General features: G+C 45.2%; 1 protein-coding gene across 1 annotated transcript in view; it reads left to right on the top strand.

Annotated features, from left to right (window-relative positions):
- The window catches only part of LOC123373224, a 101,862-nt gene that overhangs the window by 53,379 nt on the left and 24,351 nt on the right, over nucleotides 1-24,132 (top strand). Inside the window, exons 3-5 of the mRNA XM_045022092.1 lie at nucleotides 6,414-6,614; nucleotides 17,738-17,851; nucleotides 18,571-18,698. Of these exons, the coding sequence (XP_044878027.1) occupies nucleotides 6,479-6,614; nucleotides 17,738-17,851; nucleotides 18,571-18,698 (378 nt within the window). The 5' untranslated portion in view covers nucleotides 6,414-6,478. The remainder of the gene's footprint in view (nucleotides 1-6,413; nucleotides 6,615-17,737; nucleotides 17,852-18,570; nucleotides 18,699-24,132) is intronic.

The following is a 24,132-nucleotide window of genomic DNA, read 5'->3' as shown; positions in this document are numbered from 1 at the left end:
CTCGCGGCGACCAGCAGAGCGCCCCCCCCCCCATGGCTTGCCACACCAGGCACGCGTTTGGCGTGCTCGTGCCTGGAGCCGCCCCTGACAAAGAGGCATGGAAACAGGCCAGACTCAATATGTTTGTATCTTTATCATCGTTAGTTCTGTTCTTAGTTGTGATTAAATGGAAGCAACAAAGGATAAGCTGCAGTCAGACAGTCCCATCTCTTTACAGCCAATTTTTCCTCAATACTTCCACGGTCTCTACTCAAGCTCCACGTTGGCCTTTCAGTTCTGAGAACAAAGATAATTCATCATGAGCAGACATTGTCCTTTGTCACGCAATTGACATACATGTTATGTTCTTTACCAAGCATTTATCAGCAGTTTTGCCTACTGTACAAAAGCCAATTAACACTCAGAAGAAAGAATGGAGAAAAGAAAACCACATGCTAAACTTGCTGAATAGATCTTTTATCCCCTGAAGCCCAGAACTGCAGGCCCCTCTGATGATGAAGAACTAAAACTGTAAAGGGAAATCCCAACTTTCATTTAAAAAAAATCCCACATTCTAGCCCTTTACCTTGCATAGACAGCCTGAATAATGTAAAGCACTATATACTGATTGCTTGTTCTCTTCAACCCTAGCTGCTGAGATCCACTTCTATATCAGGAGACTGGGTGGGGTAGAGAGGGAGGGGACTTAATCCTTCACATTTTTAATGTAAAATAAATAAGTCTGTTAAGTTTGAGGTGCATCCCAAAGAATCATATTACTATGACTTACCTAGATCCTTAGGCCTACACTATGCATAGGGGTTAGATAATAGTGGACAGGAATTGAGTTTGTTTGTGGACAGTGAGCTGGGCAAGGTCTAGTTTGCAAGCCTATCCAAAAAATACCAAGGGCAGCTGTGTTAATATGCATGAAACACTGTATAGAGAAATTAAGAGGATAAATAAAACCCCAAAGAACTTGGGGAACAAAATATTCTTCTGGGTTTACTATAAGTACCCACAATGTGGTCTTCCCTCTGTTTTACTGAATGATCATTCTTCAGAAATAACAATAAACCTGTAAGAGTATAAGATCAAGCATAGGCATTTCTTTTACAGAAGACTCGGTGTCTACCTTCAAGTGTTAACAATCTGAAAAGACATTCCTTGAACTACTAGGGTTCTTTCATTTAGTTTCATCTCCAGTCATGAGACAGAGGGGATCTTTTCTATGAGCTACTCGACTGCATCCTAGTTGGCACAACCATAATTGACTTCCAGCCAGACTGAATCCTAATAAATATGGGAGGTGTTTGGATTGGAGGAGAGTGCAAGAGTGAAGATGTCTGAACCATTGGACAAGATGAACAAAGCTTCTTATTGTTATCCCTTTTGTCGTAAATGGTAAGCCAATATTCAGGATCTTGTGGATTGGTTTTGTTAAGAAGAGAAAATGATGATAGTCAAGTATTTCTTTGATGCAGTCTATTCATTTACAAAGAATGTACATAAAGTTCTTTATCCCTGAACACAGTAGGAATCAGACAGGAAACCGATTCATTTCTCACTGTTCCAGGCCTCTTTCCAGCCACATTCTACCCAACAGCTTTCTCTCTTAGGCCTGGTCTACACTGGGAGGCAGGGGGAGGGGAATCGATCTAAGTTACGCAACTTCAGTTACGTGAAAAAGGTAGCTGAAGTCGACATACTTAGATCAACTTACCGTGGCGTCTTCGCCACGGTGAGTCGACTGCTGCCGCTCCACCATCAACTCTGCCTGTGCCTCTCATGGAGGTGGAGTACAGGACTCAAGGGGAGAGATGCGATAAATCGACTCCCGCTGGATCGACTGCTGCCCACCATCCGCATACATCGACCCCCACCCGACGATCGCATACATCCACATATGTCTACACTACCCGCCAGATCGACCCCGAGTACTCTCCCGTCAACTCCTGTACTCCACCTCCACGAGAGGCTCAGGCGGAGTCAACGGGGAGTGGCAGCAGTCGACTCACTGAGGTGAAGACACCACGGTAAGTCGATCTAAGACTGTTGACTTCAGCTACGTTATTCACAGCTGAAGTTGTGTAACTTAGATCGATTCCCCTTCCCCCCACCAGTGTAGACCAGGCCTTAGTTTTTCTCATGGTCACACTATACATATTTCTTTGGCTGGCTTCAGGCTTCCTTGCTGCTTTCTCTGTCTGCTTCTGTGATATTTCTGCTGCTTCCCTCTCTGACACAGACAGCTCCATCAAGCAAATACACAGCCCCCTAGGTTTGCCTTCAGCCCCCAATGAAAACCCTCTGCCCACGCAGCTCAGCTTGTGATCAGCCTTGCATGTGTGCTGTGTTTTGGGTGGCACCTCCTAGTATTTGAGCTTACTCCAAAAAGACCTTAACTGCTGCTTATGTTTATCCTGACTGTAAAGTGGCTGTTCTGCCCACCATTTTCAATGAGTTTTCACTCAAGATTGCAGGCTGGTCTATCATCTCAAAATGAACAGATCATCGCTTTGCGTGTTCAGTATGTGCTGTGGAACAATTTAATTTGGGGACAAATTCATAGATCCCTAAAGAAACATTTGAAATCTTCAGAGATTTGGAGAAGGGGGTGGTACACATCTCTGACCTTTTTTTTATAGCATCTTGTGTCAGCTGAAGGGTGCTAAAACTATGATGAGCCTGTCAGTCTAATAATATTAACAGTAAAGATGACCTCTAACAGTACTGGAGCAACAAAGCATGCTTCATTGATTATTTTGTGTGATTCTTTAAGGGCTCTGAAAGAATGAACGAGAAAAATAGCCATTTAACTGCATGGCTGAGTCTTTTTGAAGGCAGTGATGCAATCTTGTGCTGATGCCCTGATTGCGAAAAAATCTTGCACTAGGAATTTTGGCATACAATAACAGATTATTAGCAAGTTCTTGCAAAAGGCTGATTTCTTCCACTTACAATAACAAAGAAATATTCATGCAAATCTGCAAAAGGAGGACAATGGGTGAAACAATAACTTATGTAATTCAGTTTCTTTATGTGGTAAACTTTTAGGTGTGTTTCCATTTTATAACCTGGCTATTCTATTGTGTTCTTTGTTTCCACTGAAAGTGTGGCATCAGAAATGTCATAGCCTAACAATGCAGCTTGGATAACCAAAACTGAGGTTATATATTATTTTGCCCAGCTAAATGAAATTTGCAGCCTCTGCCATGATAGGGCAGGAATACAACATAAATCCACGTTCAAATTGAAGTCGGACTTCACTGTCTGGATCAGGCTGTATTATGACGGAGAATTGTAGTCACAACTAGTTATATCTAAAATAGGAAAGAGACAACTTCCTTGATATTTGGCATAACAAATACAGGGTATTTTAATGGCTGCTGTGGTGCCCTGTGTTTCAGATAACATCCCAGATGACTATTCTGTGGAGAGGAAAGTGCCCAGAGAAACAAATAGAAGAGTGAAAGAGTAGAAGGGAATCCAATACCTCATGAGGTCATCAGGGAAAAGTGCTGCTTTTAATAAAGTATTAATAAGGCAAAACAGAGTCATTTAGACATGTGTGTCAAGTGGCACACCGCTCACTGCTTGTTTGGCACCTCCTCCTGGTCGCTCAGGGGATTAGCTCATCAGGTCAACACTGATTCCCGCAGTTGCACACCATCACTCTCTCTGGTCTGCAGCCCCTCTCTCACTCCAGGAACCACAGCATCCTCTTCATGACTCAGCCCTCCAGCCAGGTCACTCAGTGTTTCCTCCGCTTTCGGGGTATATCAACATCTTTCCTTCAGCAGTCTTAGGCGGACTTCCCTTTCGCTGCCTTAGGTGTCACTCCTTCAGTGGCTGGTAGGGGAACCCAGGCCCACCCTCTACTCCAGGTTCCAGTCAAAGGACCTTCAACCCAGCAGTTCTGGGTTTTCCTCTCCAAGCCCCACTTCCTCTCCCAGCCCCAGTTCTCTCCCAGCTCCAAACCCTCCTCCAACAGAGTGACTGGTGCCTTCACATTTCTACAGCCTCCAAACAATCCTCCTCCTTCCCAACAAGTGACTGCTCTTTCCCAGCACTCCCTGTCTGTTTCCAACTACCTGCCTTTATAGGCCCCACATATTCCTGCACAGCTGAACTTGCTTGCAGTCAGTTCCCTGCTCCATGACTCTTCCTCCAGGTGCAGCCTGTGAAGTTAATAGGCCTACCTGGCCACCTTAACCCTTCCAGTCCTATGTGGGGTGGACACTCCATCACAGTCCATTGTGGGTATTATGGAGCCTCAGTAGCTCAGGGGACACAAGGGCAAAGACTGCACCTCAGAAAGCAAAATCTCTCCTTGAGTAGCCCAGGGCATGGAGGGTGAGGGATATGGCCCCACCTCCTCCCATTCCCTTTTGGGACAGTGTGCATCTTGGGGGAACACAAAGGGAACTTTGAGCAGAATATGCAAGGGAGGGAAAATCTTCTTGCAGCTTTCTCCCCCAAGCATAGGCACAGACTTTCTCCGGTCCCACACCACCCATTCCCCAAGGTGCCACTCCACTCTGTCTCTTCCCCGCCATGTTGTGCTCCCTCCCCCAGAATGCCCTGCCCTTGCTCCTCCTCCCTTCCCCCCAGCACCTCCTGCATGCCATGGAACAGCTGATTGTGGTGAGCGGGGAGGGGAAGGCGCTGATCAGTGGAGCCACTGGCAGGCAGGAGGCGGCGCCGATAGGGGGGCTGCTGGTGGAGCCAAGTACCTACACAAGCTAGTCACAAGCTGTCCCTAAATGGTGCCCATACTTGGTACAAGGAACATTCTCTAAGAAGCAGAGAAGTAATGTATTCGATGGTGAAGATTTATTTTTTTTGGTCAATTAGCAACATGAATATACCTTCCTAATGGTGAAATGGATTGATTCCAGTGGACAGATTGTGAAAAACCAATATGTAGGGAAGCTCAATTACAAAAGGATAAACCCACTGCACAGCTAAAACATAGTTCAGTCTTTCAGTGTATCATATTTTAAACACATTCTACGCTCTCTGACTTAGTAGGGCAATAGCACAGTTCAGGATCATTGTTAACACACAATTTGTCCTATTTACAAGTGAACTATTTATGAAATGCATCAGAGGGCTTCTGTGTTGCAACTAAGTTCCTGCAACATGAATATTTCTACAGTTTGGACAGGACATGAAAGTACATAACTGAATAATTCAATTTGATCATAACTTATACAGCATGTGACTTGCTTAATTTGGTCTCACTTAATTCAGAATTAAATTGAAAACAAGCTGTATTTTGCTCAGACTGATGAGAAAATATTATCACTGCATCGTGTGGTATATACAATGGCTTCTTTGTTTGGTAGTTGTAAACAACCCATGTTATTTTCAATAATATCTTGCATAGGTCCTAGTTCTTCCTAGTATGTGTTCATTTGTAATGTGTATTTATCTGTGTATTTAAGGCAAGATATTCAAACAGTTTAGGTATGCTAATTTCCATGCATGATTATCACTGTTGCGCTTTAAAACTAGTGCAAACAATTAATTAGGCACATTTGTGAGTTCACTTTATCAGAATTGCATAGGCATTCACATTAATTGCCATCATAAATTAGGCCTGAAATTTCATGCACATTTTGCACATGCATAAATTGTTTGAAAATCTGGCCTTTATGTTTTTCTTATGTGTCTTGTTTAATAGCATCTGTTCATGCATGGTTTCTCTCTTTACCATGATGAACTAATCAAGCAGTGTCTTTCTCCAGATAAGGTGTGAACCTGGCCAGGCAAAAAATAACAGTATTTGAAAGTTACAAGGAACAGACCATTTAACTTATTTGAAATGCTTTGGAAAAAGAGAGAACTTGTAAAATAGTCAGTGCCTGCCACTGAATGGAAACTATACTCCTTTACTGTAACGGAAGCCGTAATTTGGCCAACAAATATTCATTGATGAATGTATTTGGGATATTGCAATGATGTTTTGATGAGACCTGTGTGAAACTCAGCAGTTTTTGTTTGTGGGGTTATTGTGAATGTTTGTTTGGGTTTCTTTGAATTTAGCTTTTTGTTCAGGTTCAAATAAACCTGAAAAGTCAAAGCAAAACCCAGCTGAAACTACCAAGTTCTGCATGCAAAAGCATGCAAAGCTGCTGAGTCCCATATGACTTCCACACAAAACCATAGGCCACTTGACATCTGAATTCAGCCCAAGTCTGCTTAAAATTTGGTCTAGGTTCTCTCAAAACTTGGTTGACGTTCACCATAATGTTTGGGAACTTTTATAAAACTTTCAGCAAACCAGAACTCTGTTTTGGGTGGGTTCTTAGTCTGTTTTCATGTTTCTTTACAAAAGTTTCCCATGACATTAAGCCTTGACCGAAATATCTTCCTGGAGCATTTTCTTCTGTTACTTTACAAGTTGTTCTTTAATCTTATTGTTTCAGAGGTTTGGGTGCAAACGGTTATCCCTTCAAGCTCTCAAGTAACTGAAGATTCACTGAGGAGTGATATGGAACCTAAATCAAAGGCAGCCATTACCTCATCTGTTCCTCTACCGGGCAGCATTACTGCCTACTTGGATGAAATGCAAGTCCATCCTTCATGTGCTATTAAAAGTATTATGATTGATGAAGAAACTGGACAGAGTAAGCCAGTGTTTTAGAAACTACTAACTAGCTTTGGATTTGTACATTATTGTGCACACAAAAGAAGGCAGAATGACAACAGGGTAGCTTCTCTGTACCAGTGCTACCAGAATCAGTAAGATTTATTTTCTGCCATCCGTGTTTATGCAGATTTGTACATGAATTCCAATGGAAAGTCCCATGCCATGAAACCAATGGCGATACAAAAACACAAAGTAAGTGTAAGAGGAGAACCAGGCCAAATACGTTTTCTGTACTCTTCCCTTCTGTGACAGGGTATATAACCTGTCTGACTCCTAGGGAACCCTCAGAAGCTTGGCTTCAGTTATCCAGGTATAGCAAAACTCTCACCCAATTTTGTTACTAGGTCTGCAAGAAATGGAACTAGACCATCAGAGGAATAAATAACAGGAGAATTGATGCAGTTGGTGCTTATTATTAAAGTACAGGGCCCAACTGCCATGGACGTAAAGGAGTGGCTAGTAGTGGAGGAAAAATCTGGTTTCATTCTAGGGGAAGATGGCACTACTACAAATGGAAGAACCTTGATTGTATTGCCCGTTTGTATCCTGAAAAGAGGAAGACAAGATTTGATTTGGACAAGATTTAACACTGGAAAGGATTGAATTGCAAAATATTGTGTCTATTTTAGTACATTTGGTGAGCTACTCTCCTGAGGCAGCAAAGTAAGAGGAAGGATGGTCCAGTAGTTAGGGTGCTAGCCTAAGACATGGAGACCTAGGGAGACCTTGAACAGTTTTCAAGTACATAAAAAGTTGTTACAAGGAGGAGGGAGGCAAATTGTTTGCCTCTGAGGATAGGACAAGAAGCAATGGGCTTAAATTGCAGCAAGGGAGATTTAGGTTGTCAGGGTGGTTAAGCACTGGAATAAATTGCCTGGGGAGGTTGTGGAATCTCCATCATTGGAGGTTTTTAAGAGCAGGTTAGACTAACACCTGTCAGGGATGGTCTAGATCAGGGATGGGCAAACTATGGCCCGCGGGCCGGATCCGGCCCTTCAGGGCTTTGGATCCGGCCCGCGGGATTACCCCTGGTGGTGCTGCGGGCCCGGCGCTGCTCTCAGAAGCAGCCCCCGGGCCGGGAGGCAAAGGGCTCCATGTGCGCACACAGAGCCCTCTGCCCCCCGCCCCCAGGGGCCGCAGCACTTCCTGGAGTGGCGTGGGGACAGGGCAGGCATGCAGGGAGCCTGCCCTGGCCCTGGTGTGCGCCACTGCCACCCCGGAGCCACTTTAGGTAAGCGGCACCGGGCTGGAGCTCAAACCCCTCCTGCCCCCCGCCCCCCAACTTCCTGCCCTAAGCCCTCTGCCTGTACCTCGCACCCCTCCTGCACTCAACTCCCTGCCCTGAGCCCCTTTCTGCACTCCTGTGCATTCCAACCACCTGCCCTGAGCTCCCTGCTGCACCCTGCACCCCGTGCACCCCAACTCCCTGCCCTGAGCCCCATCCTGCACTCCGCACCCCTCCTGTACCCCAACCCCCTTCCCTGAGCCCCCTCTTACACTCTGCACCCCTTCTCTCCCCCAATCCCTTGTCCTGAGCCCCTTCCTCCACATCCCGCACTCCACACCCCCTGCCCCGGCCCTGCATACAATTTCCTCACCCAGATGTGGCCCTCGCCCCAAAAAGTTTGCCCACCCCTGGTCTAGATAATACTTAGTCCTGCCATGAGTGCAGGGGACTGGACTAGATGACCTCTCAAGGTCCCCTACAATTCTATGATTCAAGAGCCTGCTCCACCAAAGGTTTCCTGTGTGACTCTGGGCAAGTCAGGCCTAGATTCACAAAAGTATTTAAGTCCTAAACCCCACTCTTAGACACCTAATCTGTGTTTAGGTGCCTAAATCCCAACTTTAGAATCTATTGAAATTCACAAAACTCACGATGAAACAGTGGTGCTTCTAGGGGCCTAAACTCGCTCAGTGCCGACGTTTTTGCAGTAAAGGTCCCAAAAGAGCCTATGTTCCTGCCTCTGAACAAGCACATTGCTGCCTCATTCTGGGTTCCTGGATGCCTCTCTCCTACCTAAGTCCCAGAGTGAATCACAAACCAGTGTTTGGCTGCCTTTGGCTGCCTAACTCGCGTGCAAGGCCCGATCCAGTAGGTATGCTTGGCATGGCTTTTAGCCTAGTAGTCAGGGCATTCACCTGGGATGTGAAATAGTCTGATGTGACTCTTTAATTAATAATCCAACATACAACAGCTTCAATTGAAGAGATTGAGAGAGCCCCACTTCAGAATATCCCAAAGCCTAGTGGTTAGGTACTCACCTGAGAGTGGGGGCACCATTTAGAGAGGGCGAGGGGGCACCTCTCCTCCCCCTGCAAGTTTCGTGTCGGAGGTCTGCTTGCCATGCATGTCCCATCTCCAGGCAGAGCTCTTAACTGCAATGCAGCACGGCTAGGCCCCTCCTCCAGGAGCCAGGGCTCTCCAGTTATGGCTCCTGCCCATGGTCAGTTTCCTCCACTAGGAGGATGGGGCTGGCTCCCAGCTTGAGTGGCTTTTGCTGCAGACATCTGGCAAAGGCGATGAGCAGTCTGAGGGCTAGTCCACACTGGCAATGCTAAACGTGGCTTGTGTGGTCGCGCCAGAGCTCTCTCCCAGCACTCTCAAAAAACCACCTCCACGATGGGCACAGCTACCAGTGCTGGTGCACTGCCTACACTGGTGCTTTACAGCGCTGAAGCTTGCTGTGCTCAGGGGGGTTTTTCACACCCCTGAGCGAGAAAGTTGCAGTGTTGTAAATTGCTAGTGTAGACAAGCCCTGAGTGTAATGAGTTCTGCAGAGGAGAGCAGCTGCTCCCAGCTTGTCTCCCTGGGGCAAGGAGTCAGTATTTTATTTATAAACAGGGTGATTAAGATTAGAAAGGACTGATAATTACATTAAATTAAATTAAATTAGGGATCTGGAAGTTGTAAAATGAGCCTTTAAGCATTCCAGGAACTCCAGTTCCTAGATCTGTAAAACAGGAATCTTTCTGCACAGGGGTGTTGATGAGACACCACAGTAGTATTATCAGCATAGAAGAAATATAGCCAAGGGAGATGAGATGAGAGGAAGGATAGATGAAAAGAAGGATCCAAAATCAAGGGAAGAGAAGTGTTACCCATCACCATAGTATCTGAATGCCTCACAACCTATTGTCTAACCTATTTCTCCTCACAGCCCCCCCGTAAGGTAAAGCAGTGCTGTAATCCTCATTGCACAGTAGGGGCACTGAGTCACAGAGAGACTAAGGTCCAGATTTTCAAAAGTATTTAGGCACCTAGAGGGATGTTCAAAAGTGCCTAGAAGGTTAGGTGCTTTGTAAACCCCACTAGATGTCCAGCTGCATTTTTGGGTGCATAAAAACCTTTGAAACTCTGTCCGTACAGCACCGGTCTGAGGTCATACTGGAAGTCTGTGGGAGAAGTAGGGAAATGAATCCAGGTCATTCAGGGTTAGCACCCTATCCACTAGGCCAGCCTTTCTCTCTGCTGCTTGCTGCAGAAAAAGAGGATTTTGATAGATGGGAGCAAAACCAAGAAGGCCAGTTCTCTGAGACTCCAACAAATGGTCCCCAGCTGTTGGGAAGGATGTCATGGTTGACAGCATGAAAAGCAGCACAGAGGTCAGGAAGAATGAAGAAAGAGAGAGAATGAGAGTCAGATGAGAGGAGATCCCAGGCTGCATTGTAGGGCAATGGCTGCTTTGCAATTTTATGTTATAAAAGTGAAAACCGTTTGGTTTTGTCATTTTTTGTTCTTAGTTTGAGAAAAGAAAAATATGGAGCTATACCAATCTCCTAGAACTGGAAGGGACCCTGAAAGGTCATCAAGTCCAGCCCCCTGCCTTCACTAGCAGGACCAAGTACTGATTTTGCCCCAGATCCCTAAGTGGCCCCCTTAAGGATTGAACTCACAACCCTGGGTTTAGCAGGCCAATGCTCAAACCACAGCTGCTACTTAGGAAGATTTCATACTTTGTCTTTGAGGAGGCAGATTTATTACCACCTTCCTCTGGTGGTTGAGTTTAGCTGTGTCAGAAAGAGATGTTTTAGAAATGGGGAAAAAGGGGTATTTTGTTATCATGATGATCAAATAGTAAAGCCATGATTATTTCTAAATTTGTACTGAGCTTTTCTTATACACTTCAGAATAAATACCATGTCAAGCAAGCATAGAGGAGATTACATATAATAACACGTAACAGAATGGCAGAGTGCAAGCAATGTATTTCGAATCAAAACTCAATGTAGAAAAATATTACATAAGCATTATTCATCTGTATATTTTCAAAGTCCCATTGACCTACATATGCATTGTAGTAATTTCTTTCTTATGAGTGGACATGTAGTTATGATATAGAGAGCGTCAGAAAAATATTTCCACATAGACTATACACTATTACATATTCCCTGCTTAAAATATACAAGAAAGAAATTTTACAGAGATTTCTAGCTGACCAGTTGGTTGCTGTGACATACCACATGTTACCAGGTATAAAGTACACTATAGTGGGCTTATTAGTCAGTCATTGAGTCCTACATCAAGGGAATTTCCATCATGGTAGAAGTGAAGGCAAAATGTATCCCTTTGTGATTTTAGTGCTATATTCTGCCCTCTCTTACATCCATACTTCTGTAGTTGGTCAGAAAAACTTTGACAGAACCATTTTCACTTGGCAAATGCAATTCTGTCAAACTCTAAACACTTCACAAAACAGTGTCAATTTTGCCAAAATTGTATTAGGAGAAAAACAACACCAAAATGTTCTATTTCAATAATTTTGGAACAAAATGTTTTGATATTTAGCTTTGGAATGAATTTTTGCTTTGATATTTTTCAATTTACATTATAATTGTAAAAAATCAAAATCAAAATGTTCTGATCATTCCAAAACACTTTTTGAGGTTTTCCTTTGCAGAAAATTTCAATGTGGTTGGGTTTTCTTCTGATTCAAAATGAAGCTTAAATTTTGAAATCCTTCATGAAATGTGATTTTTCACGCTCCATACAGTTCTGCATGCATCCCTCAATCACATAATTACATCCAGGTTATTATTCAATCACAGTGTTCCCCAAGTCAGAATAGAATATGGTTTAGGAGAATAACCATTTGAACTAAGTTTGGTCTTTACCCTAAAAAATCCTTTCATCCCTTAAAAATCTGTCACCAGAACTTGGCTATTAGAAAACAAGACACATGGTGATATATGAATAGAAGTGTGAAGGCTCCAATATATAACTAAGTAGCTCGTTAAATAGCACTCCATTTTAATAGCCCAGATAAAAACCAATGTAATTATTTATGGGCCAGATCTTCAGCTGTAAGTCAGCTCAGTTCTGGGGACATCAATAAAGCTATACCAATAAACACCTGCTGAGGATCTGGTCTCAGATATTTTAGAACTGTTAGGTTATTGGTATTTGCCTCACATACAAGGGATGGGAGAATTTCTAATGTAGAAATGGGACTGAACTGCAGAGTTGGTTCTAGATCCAAAATTTCCCAAAGACCATAGTTTTTTAGTGTACATGGGACTTGGTTTGACCCATTACAGACATATAAGCCAACTGTGCAGTTTTGATATTGATCCAAATTTAGTATCATACCCAAAGATTTGGGTGTGGTGCTCAGCTCTGATTTTGTTTTGGATTCACGTGAAGAAAACACTGCACAACGCAGTGCCTGCGGACAAAAAACAAATCAAACACATCTGGGGTAGCAACAAGATTTTTTCCCCCCTTTTGAACATAATGGATGACACCCTGGCCCCACTGAAGTAAATGGGAGCTTTGCCAGCCACTTCAGTAGAGCCAGAATTTCACCCAATATCTTTTCTTCTACATGGCTTATTAAATAAATAAATAAAAAGAAAAGAGATTGTAATGGAAAACAGATTAAAATGCATTTGCAGTTTCAAAAATTGGTTTAGAAGCCTCTGGGTATGTTGATAACATTATCCAGAAATGACAGGAGTCAAGATGGACCATGGGGGAACCAAAGCTGTGGGGGAATCCCCACAGTTTCAGCAAAATTCTACTCTAGGGCCTGGTCTACACTAGGACTTTAATTCGAATTTAGCAGCGTTAATTCGAACTAACCGCTCAACCGTCCACACCAGGAAGCCATTTAATTCGAACTAGAGGGCTCGTTAGTTCGAATTCGGTACTCCACCCCGACAGGTGGAGTAACGCTAAATTCGACATGGCTAGCTCGAATTAGGCTAGGTGTGGATGCAAATCGAACTTAGTAGCTCCGGGAGCTATCCCACAGTGCACCACTCTGTTGACGCTCTGGGCAGCAGTCGGAGCTTGGATTCTCTGACCAGCCACACAGGAAATGACCCGGGAAAATTTGAATTCATTTTCCTGTCTGGGCACTTTGAATCTGACGTCCTGGCTGGACATCGGGGCGAGCTCCGCAGCACCTGCAACGATGCAGAGCTCTCCAGCAGAGGAGTTCATGTAATCTCTGAATAGAAAGAGGGACCCGGCATAGACTGACCGGGAACTCTTCGATCTGATCGGTGTATGGGGTGAGGAGTCTGTGCTTTCGGAGCTGCGCTCCAAAACAGGGAATGCGAAGACCTACGAGAAGGTCTCCAAAGCCATGAGAGACAGAGGATACAGCTGGGATGCAACGCAGCGCCGCGTGAAAATCAAGGACCCCAGACAAGGCTACCAAAAAATCAAAGCGGCAAACGGACGCTACGGAGCCTGCCACCACTGCCCCACCAGTGACCGTGGACTCTGACGATGGGACAGTGTCGACGGACAGTTCCTCGGCGATGTTCGCGGACGGGGAAGATGAGGAAAGGTTTGTGGAGGACGAGGCAGGCGAGAGCGCTTACAACGCTGGTTTCCCCGACAGCCAGGATCTATTCATCACCGTCACGGAGATCCCCTACCAACCCTCCCCGGCCATGAACCCGGATCCTGAATCAGGGGAAGGAGCAGTCGGTAAGTGCTTTAACCATGTAAACTTTTATTATTAATGGAACAGGAATCTTAACTGTGTGAAAAGGAGGGCTCTCTATATATGGGGATAGAACAGAAATCATCCTTGGAGATCTCCACGAAGCTCTCCTTGCGTTAATCGAAAAGTATCAGCAGGAGGTTCCTGGGGAGAGCTGCCTTATTGGGTGCTCCGTGGTAGCACACTTTTCCGCGCAAGGCTTTCATGAGGTACTCAGGGAGCACTGCCTCCCCGAGCACGGCTGCATCGGGCCCTGGTTCGTGCTAGCTTTCACGCAGCATGCGCTCTCTATCTCCTTCAGTGACCGTCCTCAGGGTGATCTCGCTCGGAGACTCCTGCATCTAATTAGGGTAATTACTGTAATTTTACGCCTGGTCCAAAGTATTTTTAAAAAATCTACGGACAGACGGCATAGCACAGACTCAGCACGCAGCTGCGTGACGAGCGTAACGGAAAGCCAAAGAATATAATGGATGCTCATGGAGGGAGGGGGGAATGAGGACGCAAGGTATCCCACAGTTCCTGCTGTCTCCGAAAAGTATTTGCATTCTTGGATGAGCTCCAAATGCTTCTAGGGTCAAACACAGTGTCTGCGGTGGGTCAGGGCATAGTTCGGCAATTTGCGCACACACCCCACCCACCACCAGAAGTGAAAACAATCCTCTGTTGACTCTTTTACATGTCACCCTATCTTTACTGAATGCTGCAGATAGACGCGATGGTGCAGCACTCAACACCAACATCCTTGCTCCCCCCACGCTATGGATGGCTGATGGTACAAAAAGACTGGTATCCGTCCTCATCATCAGCCTATTGGCACATGGGGCAGTGCAAAAGGACTGGTAACCATGCGTACTAGCATCTGTGAGGTCGATCAAGGGCGCCTGGCCCTAATTTTTCATGGTAGATGGTGCAGTATGGCTGGTAACCGTCCTCATCATTGCAACAGGGGGCTGAGCTCCATCAGCCCCCACCCTTCCTGTGTAAAGAAAAGATTGAATTGCCCCTGGACTAGCAGAGGGATGATGGGCTCCTTCATCCACAGTAATTAATGTCCTGCCTGGACTATCATTGCAGCTGGAGGCTTCCTTCCACTCATTTCTCACAAACAAGTCACTGTGTCTTATTCCTGCATTCTTTATTACTTCATCACACAAGTGGTGGGACAATGGTATGGTAGCCCAGGAAGGCTGTGGGAAGGCCGGAATGAACAGGTGGTGTTGTTGCAGGAGCACCCCCTGTGAATAGCATACAGCTCCAAATTTATGCAGGATCGGACACAGAGCTGCTGTGCTCTCTGGTTCTATGATACAGTGGTTCTCTAGTACACTTGCCCATAATCTAGGCAGGACTGATTCTATTTTTAGATACCAAAAAGGAGGGATTGACTCAGGGAGTCATTCCCAATTTTTGCTTTTGCGCCCCTGGCTGCTCGGCCAGGGGCACTTATGACAGCACCAAATGGTGCAGTGCAAAAGGACAGGTAACCATGCCCATCTTATTACCATCTTATTACCAATTTATGGTATGGTAGATGGTACAATATGGCTGGTAACCATCTCTGCTGTCATGCAAAAGCAAAAGCATGCTGCTGTGTAGCGCTGCTGGCCCGCCTCTGTCAGCGGCATCTAGTACACATACGGTGACATACACAAAAGGCAAAACAGTGTCCATGGTTGCCACGCTATGGCGTATGCCAGGGTAATTCTGGGAAAACGGGCTTGAAATGATTGTCTGCCGTTGCTTTCCCGGAGGAAGTAATGACTGGCGACATTTACCCAGAATCCACCGCGAAAATGATTTGTGCCCCAGCAGGCACAGGGGTCTCAACCCAGAATTCACAGAGACAGCCTAGACTCAGTTAATTGTTCGCAAAAATGTATCTTTGCAAGGAATTCACTCCCTGTTTCCCATCTCACAGCTTCCACTGTCTCCAGACCTGCCACAGCATCCCCCTCGCAGAGGCTGGCGAAGATTAGGCGGCGAAAGAAAAAGACAAGGGATAAGATGTTCGAGGAACGTATGGGCTGCTACCTAGCAGAGGCGGACCAGCAGAGCCAGTGGAGGAAGACCGTCTCTCTGTGCCAGCGCTCACACAGCGAACGGGAGGGGAGGTGGCGTGAGGAAGAGAAGCAGGCGACTGAAACGCTGCTTGGACTAGTGAGGGAGCAAATGGACACGCTCAGGCACCTTGTGGATCTGCAACCGCACTCCCCCGCCACAAAGTCCCATACCCCCCTCACCGAAAATAATCAGGAGGAGGGGCGGCCGGGGACGTGAATACTGTCACTGCACCACAGCACAGTGCTCAAGTACCCAAAAGCTCTCATACCCTACATTTGCCGAAGTCCTTCACTTCCAGACTCACAGTAGTCCCAATCCCAGTCCCATCCCCTAACTGTCTACTTAATTAATAAAAATGCTTTGCTGTTAATTACTGTTTCCGTTATGTTTTTTCAAAGAAGACTGTGTTTGAATGGGGGGCGTGGGGAAGGGGGTTGTTAATTGCATAGGACAGTCACCTTTCCCAGGGTACAGACACAGGGGTACGATCAGCAGCGGGTCACACACACGGTGCAGTCAGTAGGCACCCTGGTCGGTATGGGAGGTGGTTTCCAGTATCTGTGTGGGCGGGAGAGATGTGACTTTGCAGCGGGGGAGGGCGGTTACAGATCTTATACAGCGGTCCTTGTCCTGGACCGCTGAGTCACGCAGCTGAGGAATCTGTATCCGTCCTCCTCCACCACAAGGTCACATATCCGCCCGCACACAGAATTACATAAAGAGGGATGGCAGGCTCCGTTGAAAGAAGCATTCCGGCACTGCGGACCACTCTAGGAGCAGGAGCCTGTCATTCCTTGAGTTTAGAGGCGGTCTTTACATCACCGCACACCCTAGCCAGCACAGTCTGCGTCCCAGTTTCAACTCTTTCACGAAAAGTCATGAATAAAGAAACCTTTGTTAAGTAATAATGGGACATGTATTTTATTTTTACACGTGTGCTGGAAGTGGGGGTAACGGGGTATGTAACCGAAGAGGAGAGTCAACAGTAACTGGGTAAAGAAACAGGGGCAGGTTCAGCTTCTCTGTAAAGAAACTGAACAGTCACAGGTCACGCTGCTCGCTGCTCGCTGGTATTTGAAGAGTTCCTTGTCGCTTTCCCAGGCGCCTGTATAGGGCTTCATGAGCAAGTGCATTAGCGGGCAGGCTGGGTCCCCGAGGATGACTATAGGCATCTGCACATCCACAACAGTTATTTCGTGGTCCGGGAAGAAACTACCTTCCTGCAGGCGTCTGAACAGCCCACAGTTCCTGAAAACACACGCATCATGAACCTTGCCCGGCCACCCGACGTTGATGTTTGTAAAACGTCCCCTATGGTCCCCCAGTGCTTGCAGCACCATTGAAAAGTAGCCCAATTTCTCAGCAGCTGACTGTGGAAGAGGTGGACGATAAAGTGCGAGGAGGAGAAAACGGCGATGATCGCAGCGGGCTCCATGCTTGCAGTGCTGTGGCGTCCGCGCTGTCACTGACCAGAAAAGTGCACGAACAGATTGCCCGCAGGCGCTTTCAAGGAGGGAGGGAGGGAGGTTGTGATTGACGGTTCAATGACGACACTTACCCAAAACCACCCTCGACACATTTCTCCCCCCAGCAGGCATTGGGGGCTCTACCCAGCATTCCAATGGGCAGCGGGGAGTGCGGGAACTGTGGGATAGCTTCCCACAGTGCACCGCTTCCAAAGTCGACGCTGGCCCCGTGAATGTGGACTCAGAAATTCGAATTAGTGTATTTAGTATGGATACACAAATTCGACTTCATAAGGTCGAATCCACAAATTCGAACTAAGTTGATTCGAAATAGTCTTGTAGTGTAGACAAGGCCTAGGATTCAGATTGAAGAATTTAGATCCCAACTGAATATTATGCTCTTGTGCCATGTGCAGAACTCCCATTAACCTGTCTCTCCTTAATGCCATCCTTACTTTTGCAAAACTCCCATTGGTTTCAACAGAAGTAGTGCATGCCTAAAACTGCAGGATCCTTCTGTTTAAGAACATATTGGACATTAAATTATAATACTATGCAAATACATTACTGTGTTGGGTTTTCAGCTGATTTCAGTGCTTGCCTTTTGTTAACAGTTGAAATTGGGCAAGGAGAATCTTGGCTGAACAAATTTAGAATCAACAGGAACAAGTTGGCATTTTTGAAGTGCCTGATTGGGTGGAAAGGAAACAAAACAGCAGTGAAAAAAGGTATTTTGACACAAATAGAGTTACATTGTCATGCAGAACAAATATTACGCTACACAACTACAGCTGAACATGGTTACCTTCCTCATGCAATTTTTCTTTTTTCCTTTCAAGCACATTTCATGAACTACCCATCTGGGTGAAGCTGTATTATGTGTTATTCAGGATGTCAGACTAGATGATCTTATTGGTCGCTTTTGGCCTTCAAAATCTTATGAATTGCAATGTCAGGAACAAAACAAATAAGTTGGTAAAATAACAATCATGCTTCCATAATGCATTTAGATGAAACAAAATAAATCCTTAAACAAATAAAACACCCATGAAAGGTAGTTCTGGAACATACTTTAAAGGCACATATTTTCAGTTGGGCTAAAATCCAGCTTCCCAGCACATGAGGGCACTTTTACCTGCATGATTTCCAACTGCATTTTGGGGTCCATTAAATGGATTCCAGGAACAATCTGAGTAATGGCATGTCAGTTTGTTTTACATCTGACTAGCTGCCTGTACCAGAGCCTGCAATTCAAAGTCATACTTCTAAAAATTAGCCCCTGGGTGATAACTTCCTTTATTTATCAAAAACAAAAATATCGAGTTTAAAACATTGTACTTTGTCTGGGATGAAAATTGTAAAACATAACTTGTCTATAGCTAGAGTTTAGGTATTTGTACACTTTTGTCCTGCATTTCAACTTATTAAAGTTTTTTTTAATATACAGTAGATTCTCCAAATGCTCCTGGAATTTGCTCTCCTGACAACCACAGACCGCATGAGCTGGATGGATGCATGGCAAAAGAAGAACAACCATATATTCCATACAAGTTAGCTAAATTATATATTACCAAGGTAAAAAAAATCAGAAAGCATTCAAATATTAGTTGAGTTGAATGAATAATTCACAATACAAGAAATTATCAAATGAATTTAGTATGTCTATACTCATAGGCTATCACAGGAAAATTGCAGTTTCCCTAATATTTTAATTTTATTCAGCTAATTTTATTATGACTTTTTAAAAACTTTTTCCTCCAGAGTTTGGGCTGAAACACTTTAATTAGTTTTTCAATATTTAACACTCAAAATTTAAGGTAGGGAATGAGCTACTGGCTCCGACCTGTATTCCATTTAGTACTATATCCTGCCTCTGACAGTGTCCACTACCAGATGCTTCAGAGAATGGTGCAAGAAATGCCCCAGTGACAGGTGAGGAAAATACTGATCCTTCTCCCCTTAAAGGTCTCATTCTAATACTTAGAGATTTGTTTACCTGAACCGTTAGGTTTTATTTTTGTTAGTATCAACTATTGTAACTCAGGAGATTCTTTCTATCCATATAAATGACCCATCCCTCTTTGATTCTTGCTAAGTTCTTAACCTCACAGACATACTGTGGCAATGAGTTTCACAATATAACCTCATGTCTGTGGGAAAAAATATTTCCCTTTATCGGTTTCCAATTTGCTCTCTTTCCAATTGCATTGAATTACCCCTTGTTCTAGTGTTATGAAACAGGGAGAACAGAGGCTCCTAATCGTCTTTCTCTCTACCATTCATTGTTTTACATACTTTCATCGTGTCCCCTCTTATTCATTTCCTTTCTTAGGTAAATACTCTATCTTTTCAATCTCTTCATATGAGGAATTTTTCATGCCCCTATTCATACTTGTCGCTCTTCTCTGAACTCCTGCTAATTCTGCAATATCCTTTTTGACATGAGGTAACCAGTACTGCATGCAGTTTTCTAGGTGAAGGCCTATGGCTTATATAAAGACATTGTAACATTTTCCATACGATTTCAGGATAGCCAGGATCAGTCAGATTAGTCAAATGGTAATATTTCTGTTCCCTGATTAGACAAGTGCAAATATTCAGTTGCAAATACTTGCAGTGTGACTTGTCCTATTACAGCAGTAGTGCTAATGCTAAGCATTTAAAAATCAAGAGTCAAGTCTCCCGCTCCCCCACAAAAAATCATGAGTTTTTTTGTTTAAATGTTGGGTTCTTTGTCCTCTGGTTGGGTTTATTTATTTATGTATTTATTTATTGAGCCTGTAGGGTGCATTTGCATCACATTTTTAAGCTTTATTCTGCAGTCATAAGGGCTAGAAATGTACTTTAAAAAAAAAAAGAAATGAAAGCTAAGAATCTCTCCTAATTACATGCCTCCAGGACACAGGGCTTTAAGGAAAGCACCATTTATTGCCAGATGTAATAAAATCAAACATTTACAATTCTTACAGACATATGGCCCATCTATTAAATCTAAATGCAGTATCCAGGTTTGGATTCTCCACACTCTCTGAAGTTTGAGGCTCTTTGGATCTTTGGTTTTGGTTAGGGCCCGGCCACCCAGAGAGGGGAGGCAAGTGGGGCAATTTGCCCCAGGCCCCGCAGGGACCCCCACAAGAATACAGTATTCTATAGTATTGCAACTTTTTTTATGAAAGTGGCCCCAAAAATTGCTTTGCCCCAGGCCCCCTGAATCCTCTGGGCAGCCCTGTCTCTAATTATGCATCTACACCAGGTGTAGTCAATTATCTTTTGTCAAGGTCCAAATTTCTTGGTCAAGGTATAGTCAAGGTCCAGACTCCAGAGAAAATAATACAAAAAAATAAGTAAATAAAAAGATTTCGGGGTCCATTCAGAAGCAACTAGTGGTCTGGATTTGGCATGCGGCCTGCCTGTTGACTACCCCGATCTACACTGATTCTTAAGAGTTAACCCTGTCCATGATGAGATAGTGAGAAGGAGCACTCACCTTTCTATCTACTAATGAACTTTGGTTGTTCAGAATAGGATTCAAAGGCAAGGAGTGGATGAAATACACCTTCCTTTGAGCAGAAGCACTATGAGCTGCCATATTATTGAGTAGCACTTGATGATGACTGCAGCATATGCACTTGCCTGCTTTGGGGGATGAATATACCCTCTAAGACTATGCCCCTGAGGGAGTGCACTGCATGATCCTTGGGTTTCCACAAGAAGGGATTAGGGTGAGGGTTTGTATGCACTATTTCCCCCTCCCTCTAGTGGCCTAGTTCAACAGAGAGCAGGATTTAGCTCAAATTCTAAACCTTTTGAGCAGTGCCGTAACAAGGGCGAGGTGAGTGAGGCACTTGCCTCGGGCATACAAATCTGAGGGGCACAGAAAAAGACAAATTAAGTTTTAATTAACAGGGAACAGGTGCTGGGCGCGGCAGCCCCAAGCACTCGGCTGGGCTGAGCCCCCCGCTGTCTGCACCCAAGGCCGCTTCAGGCTCCTCCCCCACTCTCCCCCCAGCGCTGCTGCTCTTTGCCCCATTGCAGGAGGGTCCTGCGCTCCAGGCAACCAGCAAGTGCCATGGGGCAGAAAAGCGGAGCCGCCGCTGCGGACCCCTATCTGCGGCTGGGTTTCCTGCCTGAGCCCTGCGCCGCCCGGCTAGCACCATGGGTGAGCGCCACATGGTCGGCTTCTCCTGCAGGTATGGCCCCTGCCTGCATCCCTTTGTCACCTGGCGCAGGGGACCCCTCTGCCTGGAGCGCTCCTCCTGGGGTGCCTCTGGGAGGATGTGGCTTTTGGTTCCTCCGTGCTGCCCCTGGTGCTGGCCTGGACCACAGCCTGGCAGTGGGAAAGGGCCCAATTCCACCCCCCCAATTCGGCAGCTGAGCGCTGCCGTCTGCATCTGCCCAAGTCGGGGGCAGGTGTGGGGTTTGCCCAGCCGGGGCCAGGGCCCCTCCCACTGGGCTGCCCTGGAAAGTGAAAATAGCAGCGGCCGGAGCTCCTATTCCTGCTGTGTAGGGAGAGGGCCATGCAGAGTTGGGGGGCACAGGGGCCAGGAGCCCTCCAGCCTCTCCCCCAGGGCCTGGGGGGGTTCAGGACCCTCCAAGCAGGAGCCTAAGCGGGGTGGCCTGAGGCTCAAGGGTCAAGCTGTCCCAGTCTGGGGTGGGTGGCCTGGGTCTGTGTCGCTGGTCACAAGGTGCCCCCCACATGTCTGGGCCCCTTTTCCAGCAGCTAAGCCACCCGCTGCAGGCTGACAAGCCCCGGCCCTGGGATTTGGTACGGGTGATGGCTGGAGAGAAGGCTGCCTCTCCCTGCCTTCACAGCGAGGGCACCAAGAGCAGGGGCCACCTCTGGGCAGAGCAGCCGGATCGCTGAGGTTGGTGGATCACACACAGGCAGAGGCCAGCCCTAGGTGCTTCAGATATGACACCTTTCTCTTCTTTTTTTTTCAAAGTAACTACTATGAAATTATATGGAGGGGGAGGGTGCAATTTTATATTCTTGCCTCGGGCGCAAAAATAGCTAGTTACAGCTCTGCTTTTGAGGTTTGACCATTTCTCATTGTTGCTGGACTGGTAATTTCACAAGAGTGACCTCTCTCTCAAGATTGCTGTTACCTCCCCTTAGGAAAATAGCTTTTCACCTAGTTATCAGGTGACACTGGTTCCAGTCCCAGGTGAAACTAGGAAGGGTTGAGGCAAGTAAAAATGATAATATATTTTACAAAGTTGTCCAAATGTTTGCAAGTCTAACAACAGGTTTAGTTAGAGAGTTTGGATCAGCTGCTCACTCATATGAGAATCTGCATTCCATTAAATTTAAATGGAAACTTGCAACCAAGGAAATCTGCAGGAGAGCTCCAGATCTTTGGGATCTGCACATTTCTGTTGCTTCTGCTTGTTATTAGTATAATTAAACAGTTTTTCTATTTGCTACATTTCACCATGAGATAAAAATACACAAAATGTATTGTGTAATTTGGCATTGTGCCTAAAAACTGGCACTCAAAAAAGCAAATAGGAGAACACAGCAGGGCTGGGATGGGAGAGTGTCAGTGGAATTTTCCTTTTGTAACTGTTGTTGTTGACATAGCACATAAGTGTCTGTATGGTGGGTGAGCCTGAGTTACTGAGGGTTCAGGGCTATTCTGCACTGAAACCACTCACTATTTTGTAGCAAAAAAGATAACTTCACCAGTCCTTCATGTTTGCATCTGTTTTTTATCCAAATCTGACAAATGCCTAAGGAGAGCCTTGTGTTCATATCTATTTTGAGGCATTTCATTTTTTTTCCAAATTCACGATGAAAGTAAGACTGCAGTCTGCACTACACAGCAATAGCTGGCTAGTGCCATCCTAGCCTGCAGTGGCCATGGTCCAGCAATGTGGACAGCTGAGCATAGGCATCTGCACTATCCATTCTTTTTCCTTTTACTCCCAGTAACTACCACCACAGTACTCACTTGGTGTAACAGGATTTGCTATAGTGCCAATTATCTCTGTATCTAAGGGATGACTTTCCTGCCAACTCTAACTGGTCCTTAACTTTCTAATCACTTTCACATAACAATGCCCTTGTCCATTTTGAATCTGGGTATCCATGTAGCCTCTAACACAGAAATAATTTTCCTCCATTGAACAAAAGCAGCCTTATACTGATGATAGCCACTTCTGTCCTCCTTTTTTTCCCACTTCCATGCTGTTGGCTACCTCTGTCCTCACTCCCTTGGACCTCCGTACAGCTCTAAACATAGACAATGTCTTTCTCTCGGAACACCACTATGACTATGCAGGTATCCCTCTTAGTCACTTTCTTACACTGTTCCAGTCTTGCCTAGCAAATTGCTCTTTCCCTCTTCTGGTGATGGCTCTACCTCTGCAATGAGGTCAGACTTTAGTTGCATTACTCAAAATGTCCATCTGCTCTTTGATCATTCATTTCTGTTTTCCTTTTTCATCATCTTATCTCTACCCTAACAAACACATTTGCACTGCTGATACTGTATTGTAAATATCTTTTAATGTCATTAATGACCTCTCACTATCCATCATTCTTGCTTACCACAACCAGATATACTTGTGGTTTTGTCTCATCTTCCTTCCGCTAGATATATGAAAGTCAAAAGTGCTTCTCTTCCATCTTGTAATCTCTTCCATCAGTTTCTCCACTCAAACCTTCCATTTGCCTCTTTTGCTCTTAACCTTGGCACCAACTTTACTCTGCAATCAACTCCACCATTAGTTAGAATCCTGGCTTTCCAGACTTCAGTATGTGCAAAGTGCCACTGTCACCATCTCACATGTACAAAGAAGTGCAACTACTTCACCTCCAGCCTCAGACTGCTTTGCTGGCTTCCTATTTACTTCAGGATCCTGTTCGAAATTGCTCTATTTAGGCCAAATTCAAAAGGGAAAAGATTGAAGAAACAGAGAGAATATTGTTAAAATAAAGCCACTTGCCACTCAACCAATTGAGTCATGTTGTCTGAACCCCAAAAGGAGTTGACTTGTACTGTTACAA

The sequence above is a fragment of the Mauremys mutica genome, chromosome 6 (genome assembly GCF_020497125.1).
Source record: "Mauremys mutica isolate MM-2020 ecotype Southern chromosome 6, ASM2049712v1, whole genome shotgun sequence".
NCBI classification, from domain to species: domain Eukaryota; kingdom Metazoa; phylum Chordata; order Testudines; family Geoemydidae; genus Mauremys; species Mauremys mutica.
The sequence above is the reverse complement of the archived record's forward strand: the minus strand, read 5'-3'. Positions and strand labels throughout refer to the sequence as shown.